Source organism: Nicotiana tabacum, chromosome 8 (assembly GCF_000715075.1).
Source record: "Nicotiana tabacum cultivar K326 chromosome 8, ASM71507v2, whole genome shotgun sequence".
NCBI classification, from domain to species: domain Eukaryota; kingdom Viridiplantae; phylum Streptophyta; class Magnoliopsida; order Solanales; family Solanaceae; genus Nicotiana; species Nicotiana tabacum.
This window is the reverse complement of record NC_134087.1, coordinates 209030331-209037403: the sequence shown is the minus strand read 5'-3', so window position 1 is coordinate 209037403 and position 7073 is coordinate 209030331. Positions and strand designations below refer to the sequence as shown.

Sequence of the window (7073 nt, the reverse complement as noted above, 5' to 3'; positions counted from 1 at the left end):
TTCGACTTTATAAGTGAATTCTATATTGAATAACTTATAACTATAGCTAGCTTTTAACATTCATTGCTTTTTTCTTATTTATGTACGAGGTCTTACAAAGTTTGAAGTTTACTATAGCACTTTGACTTCTCTAGAAATTCTTTTCCCGAATGAACATATTAACTCTAGCTCCCGAATAGTTTTTGAGATATTCTTAGCTTCGTGAGTTATATTGGCACTTTTTCTCGAGAAAAGTTGTATAATTAAACTTGTAAATTGGAATTTAGACATCATACACACTTACATTAATTAGAACTTTGTCTTTAACATGGATTTTCCATGAGAATTATACAATTTGATTTCATCTTAAAGAGTACCACTTCACGGTACAATTTGATTCCGTCTCAAAAAGATTACCACTTTATACAATTCGAGAATTGTAGCCACCATCTTTGCTCTTATTACTATAGTACTACTATTTATTTATTTATTTATTTATCAATTTTGTTAACTTAGTTTTGTGCTACTCTTATCCATATAGTCACAGATTAAGAGGTAAACATTGTTTAGCGAAAACTACTTGTCTTCGTGGATTTCCTTGTTATAGTTAGTAATTGAGCATTATTTTTAATGCTCAATGATGATACTAAAATTTCCTTCTACTTTTTTAACATGCTAATGAGTTGGTTGAGTAGCTTTAGTAGATTTTGTATGACCTTGAGATTCGAAAACATTAGAAAAAAAAATATTCCTTCCAACAATTAAGCATTAATATAGGAATCACGTTAAGAAATATTCGACTAAAACAATAAGCATAAATATTTTTACTTGTGTTCTCATATGTGGAGCAACTATCAAAATATTTCAAAAGATATGTATTATAGGAAATTTTTCCACCTATAGAATAGGTTAGTACCCTATTTATATTCTATAAATACCCTTTTAAAATATTACATTCTATAAATACCTTTTTTAGTTTATAGCAAAAAATTTAAATTTAGGTCCATCCTAAAATTAAGGCTTAATATATGCTACAAAATATTTTTCTATCTCATTTTTTTTTATTTTCTCTCACCTAATTAGCGTATATCTCCTCTCATCAGCTTTTCTCTCTCTTCTTCAATACACTTTTCCCTCTTCTCCCACAAACACACGTTCCATACACTTCAAAAACCCTCCTCCGCCATTATCGCCTATACTTCTCCGCCATTATCACCCCACACGCCATTCTTCTTCGCAACTGTTCTCAAGCGTATTTTGACGGGCAAGTTGGTTCTCAAGTGTTTTTTAGAGCTTCACAATTGTATTTTGGAAATCTTCTCCCCGTAGGTAATTCAACTACTTCGAAATTGCTTTTTCATTAGTTTGTTTCTATAAGTTTTTTTAGCGAATTTACACAATTTTCTGATATATCTTCCATTTGTATTGTTAATCACCAGGATTCTTTGAGTTTTCTCTCTAATGTCGGATGCAACGCCACTCAACAGACTACCCAGAGGTATACCCACCAAAATTCTCAATTTTGATGGGCCCTCTTTCTCGTTGCAACTGACTCAAGCGGAGAAAGATTTTGCAGGTTTATCAGCATCCAAAGTTGATGAAAGAAGAAGTAAATTACACAATGACAAGTTGAAAGAAGTCCAAGTTGATGAAGCTTCAAAAGAAACCAAAAATCAAGTTGGCTCAAAGAGGAAAAAACCTATGAAAGATTCAAGAAACCAAAAGATAATTGGTATTTGTTACATGTATTCTGTTGTATTCATATGTATCTTCTTGTATTTTTGTACCTTTTTGTATAGGTATTCTGTTTCTTCTATAGTATGTTTCTGTATTCATATGTATTTGGTTGTTTCCAACAGTTCATTTTAATGTAATTTTACCTGTATTCATATGTATTCATGTGTATTTAGCGTTTGCTAATGTATATTTGCGATAATTCAATTGTCCAGTTTGACCTCAAATGTATTCATATGCATTCATATGCATTCATATGTATTCAGGTGTATTCATCTTAAATATTTTGTATTATATCTGTATGTTACAAAGTATGTTAGCATATATTTAGCCTTGTCACTGTATCTAGTCTTCTGTAAGTGTTTGTAGTTGTCTGACATGCATTTAGCCTTGTCACTGTATCATGTCTTACATGTATTCCAAAAAAAAACTTAATATGTATTTTTGCAATATATTCATCTGTATTAACATGTATCTTTCAATGTTCATTGCAGGGAATTGATTTGTTTGTGAAACACCAGCCAAAATTAGCACCCCATATTAGTAGTTACACTAATACTGATATAGTATCCAAGCTAAAAGATAAGCTTACTCCCGATCAGTTCCAACAATTCGGCAATACATGTTTTGGCTCATTTCTTCAAATGAAGCGATTTGATGTTCAACATCAACTCTTCAGATGCTTCATGGCTCGACAGTTAAACGGCACTCCAAATAATGTATTTGCAGTATACGTCAATGGTACTGAATTACATTTCACATTAAGGGAGTTTGCGCTTGTGACTGGCCTCAAATGTGTAGGTAAAGATGAAGATTTTGAGTTTAGTGAAACTCCTCCTAACCGGCTTATTGCGACTTATTTTGAAAGTGCTAATACTGTAAAGAAGAAACACTTGAGACAATGCTTCAATGACAAGGCATGGGGCCCCGACAATGATGAGGATGCTTTGAAGATATCTTTGTTGTATTTCATCCACACCTTTATATTTTCATCTGAGAAGAATAGTGCAACTATACCGAGGCTAGATTTTGACTTAGTAGAGAGTGGGCGCTATTCTGAATATCATTGGGGTATTAAAGCATTTGAGCTGTTGATAAACTCGATTAGCAAGAAGATGGATGCTTTGAAGAAGTATTACAGGATAGCTGGGATGCCCCTAGCTATGCAGGTGTGGTTTTATGAGTGCTATTCTTCTGTTGATTCCAAAATTGCAGTCCGAGACTGCGACGTGGTCCCCAGAATACTCAATTGGAGAACCACTGGAAATCAGCCAACATTTTCTTATCTGACGAACAACATGTTCAAAGACACCGGAAACACAGTAATATACAAATGTTATCAATATTCTGAAGATAATTGAACACAAATACATCTATAATTTGCATACATTTGCATTCAGTTAGAGGGGAAGCCTACTGTAATATACAATGGATTCATAAGCTTATATACATGAATACTTGCATACATATTAATACATTTTAAATAAAACAGAGTTAAATACACCTGAATATAGCATTATACAGTTATGCATTAATATGTTTTTTGTAAGTCATATCTTATTTTTGTTCACAGATTGTGTTCAAGGACATCACTCCTCTAGATATAGAGCTTGTTGTTATTCAGATTCCTCAAGTGTGCGCCGATATTGAGAAAATACCTACTCCTGCGCATTCAGACAAATCGGGACAGGATACGAATGACTTTTCTCCTACACCCAATCTTCAATCTAAGAAGAAACATGTTGAAAGTGTTGGTCCATCTTCATCACCGCCACATAAGAAGGTCAAGGAACAGCCCAAGATTCCTATAAAAGAACCAGAATATCAGCCCAAAGTCCCTCCTGTTTGTGTTTCTGACATTGGACATAAACTTGTGCATGACCATCAACTCCCAGAAGGCCAAAATGAGGAAGTATCTTCTTTGAGGAAAGACCTAAAATCATTCAAAGAATACGTGAGTATTTACCCACCGATTAATCAATAAAGTTTGATAGCTATGTGTTTTAGTATTTTTCTAACTATTTTGTACTGTTAAGGTTGTTGGAGAGTTCAAGTCTCTAAGGACATTGATCAATGATAACTTCAAGATGCTTTCAGACCATCTTCAACAAAATCAGCAAACTGAACCCATAGTGAGACATGATGGTGGCATTGACACAGATGTCGGAGATAATAATGAGGTATAAAAGCAGTTATCATATTGAACATATGTATTTAGTTGTATTCATATATGTTTTAATCTAGCCATTTTACTGATGTATTTAACTGTTATTCAGCTATATATATATATATATATATATATATATATATATATATATATATATATATATATATATATATGTGTGTGTGTGTGTGTGTGTGTGTGTGTGTGTGTGTGTGTGATATTGAGCATATTTTTTTAGATGAATTCATAATTGTGTTACACTTAATCTGTAATATCACTTTAAACTGCCGTATTTATTTTTATTTCAACTGTATTTACATGTATTCTGCTTAGTTAATCTGTATTTTCTGTAATGTATACTAGCTACTTATATGTATTTAATCTTTTTTCTAATATTAAGTTACCATGCTAACAATGATACATACAACTACCAGAAAACTACTTCAGAGGTACCGTCCATCATACCATCTACCACAAACCAAGAGGATGTATCTAAAGAATTCTATGTTTCTCAATTTGAACTGGACGACAAGTTTCTACCCAGTCAAGTTCCAGAAACTAGAATAGTTGTTCACGCCAGTGCAAAAAAAGATGAAGCCACACCAGTGCAACCTCAACGAAATAGGCGACCAAGTAGATGGAACTCTTCGCCTTATCAGTCTAACTTCGACTCAGGAGGTAAGTGATTTTACAAACGTAATATTCAGCATTCATCGTGATTGAATCATTTATAGTAGTCCATAAACACAAATTCAATTTACAGCATGTTCCTCTGTAAAGTTGACACCCATCTTTGAGAAAAGACACCCATTTGAGGAAGATCCAATAACGGGGCCACATCCTATGTTACTCATTCAAGAATATGACAAGTGGGTTCGTGAAGGTCTTCTAGCAAGACATGATCAGAAGTGAGTTTTCCCCCGTTCATTGTATTATGTTTTCATTTTTTTAAGGTATGTACATAATGAGTTTTATATCATACTTGTAGAGGTAATCTCGACGACCATTACAAGAAAAACAAGTTTATACTTCACATTCCATTAGATTTTGGAGTTGATCAAGTTGATTCCAAAAACTGGTTTTACCTTCTATCCATTGACGGGAAGTTATGGGATGACAATGTGAGTCTTTCCCAAAACTGATAATCTTATCTTTAAATAATAACATGTTGTTTTATTAACTTGTATTTAGTTGTATTATTCAACTGTATTTTTCTCTGATTTCCTATGTATTCAGCTATAGTCAATTGAATTGAACTGTATTATTAACCTATAGTCAACTTTATTGAAACTGTTGTATTCAACTGTATTGAACAATTGAATTACCTGTATTCATCCAATGGTAGTTAAATTCAATTGTTTCAACTAGCTGTCCAGATCTGTATTCAACTGTATTACAGTGTATTCCACCAAAGTCAGTTGAATTGAACTGTATTATTAACCTATATTCAACTCTATTCTACATGTTGTATTCACCTATATTAAGGAATTGAATTAGTTGTATTCATTCAATGTCAGTTGAATTCAACTGTAGTCCATAATCTGTATACAGTTGTATTCACCTGTATTACAGTATATTCCTCTATTTTCTGTATTCAACTTTTTTTTGCATCTGTATTGAGGTATTCATATATATTATTTCTTAGTTCAAGCAAATAAACTCACACTATCTACCAACCTCTTTTGTTTATAGCATATGGATGTCATATTCTACTATTTGCGAAAGATGGGAAAGTACAATCAACATAGGGACTTCACGTTTACTACTGTTGATTGTATATTCAAGACAAGAATAGCTGAAATATATGACAGGTATGAAGATACAGATAGTGATGCTAATGTAGCCAAACAAGAAGACGTTGTATGTGAGTATATTAGGGGCTACAGATTGCATGCTAATGTACCCTGGCATACAGTGGATAATGTCTTGATACCAGTGAACTTGAAGGAAAAACTTCATTGGGTGTTGGTTGTTGTGACTTTCAAAGATAGATGTATCAAAGTGTACGACTTGTACACGTCTTCCAGTCATGATGCATACATAGTCTCTGAGATTGTAAAGCTAGCTAAGCTACTACTTCTGTATCTGTCAATTAGTGGCTTTTACATAGATAGTCAAGGCATTGACTGGTATGCTTATCCCGCATACACAAACAAGGATCATAACGAACCTTTTGAAGTTATCTTCGTTCCAAATCTGCCTCAACAGAAAGCGGGCAGCATGTAAGTATCCAATCATCATTCTTATATGTTTTATACAAATCTAATTGTATTAATTATTTTATATTCTGTTTCAATCAATTATTTTTTAGGGATTGTGGAGTGCATGTTGCAGCCTTCGCGGAGTTTCTGAGCACTATTGGAGAGATTACACAAAAAACACCATTTGATGCCACTCTTCTCCGTCAAAGATATGGTGCTCTGTTATGGGACTATGTTATGCGCAAGATAGATGCTGATGCAATAAGTGAGAGTGAAGCACCTTCAAAGATTAAAAGGCAAATCTCTGAGTCGGAGGCAAAGATGCAGATAGTTTTAGAATAACTTTAGGTTTTTTTTTAAGTTTAGCTTGAACAATGATACTGATTGTAGTGGTTTTGGTCGTAGATGCTATTTACTTACATGCTGAAATTTGGTTAAGTTTGCTTGAACAGGTTTTAAAACCTGTTCAAGCAAACTTAACCAAATTTCAGCATGTAAGTAAATAGCATCTACGACCAAAACCACTACAATCAGTATCATTGTTCAAGCAAAACTCAAAAAAAAAACCTAAAGCTATTCTAAAACTATCTGCATCTTTGCCTCCGACTCAGAGATTTGCCTTTTAATCTTTGAAGGTGCTTCACTCTCGCTTATTGCATCAGCATCTATCTTGCGCATAGCATAGTCCCATAACAGAGCACCATATCTTTGACGGGGAATAATGGCATCAAATGGTGTTTTTTGTGTAATCTCTCCAATAGTGCTCAGAAACTCCGCGAAGGCTGCAACATGCACTTCACAATCCCTAAAAAATAATTGATTGAAACAGAATATAAAATAATTAATACAATTAGATTTGTATAAAACATATAAGAATGATGATTGGATACTTACATGCTGCCCGCTTTCTGTTGAGGCAGATTTGGAACGAAGATAACTTCAAAAGGTTCGTTATGATCCTTGTTTGTGTATGCGGGATAAGCATAACAGTCAAT

The 7073-nt window shown here is 33.4% G+C and overlaps 1 protein-coding gene across 1 annotated transcript; it reads left to right on the top strand.

Moving 5' to 3' along the window:
- Window positions 1-2091: 2091 nt before the first annotated feature.
- On the top strand, window positions 2092-5119 carry LOC107830002 (uncharacterized). The gene is made up of 8 exons (XM_075220821.1): window positions 2092-2127; window positions 2208-3035; window positions 3287-3667; window positions 3750-3893; window positions 4312-4555; window positions 4641-4785; window positions 4866-4998; window positions 5114-5119. Exons 1-8 carry the CDS (start codon window positions 2092-2094, stop codon window positions 5117-5119), a joined length of 1917 nt encoding a protein of 638 aa, XP_075076922.1.
- Window positions 5120-7073: the final 1954 nt, after the last annotated feature.

Excerpts from the sequence above, each read along its gene's own strand:
- LOC107830002 (XM_075220821.1), top strand. The coding sequence starts at position 2,092 with ATGCATTTAGCCTTGTCACTGTATCATGTCTTACAT. Across the intron at positions 3,894-4,311 it reads ATGTCGGAGATAATAATGAG|AAAACTACTTCAGAGGTACC; the intron begins GTATAAAAGCAG and ends TACAACTACCAG. Across the intron at positions 4,786-4,865 it reads CTAGCAAGACATGATCAGAA|AGGTAATCTCGACGACCATT; the intron begins GTGAGTTTTCCC and ends TCATACTTGTAG.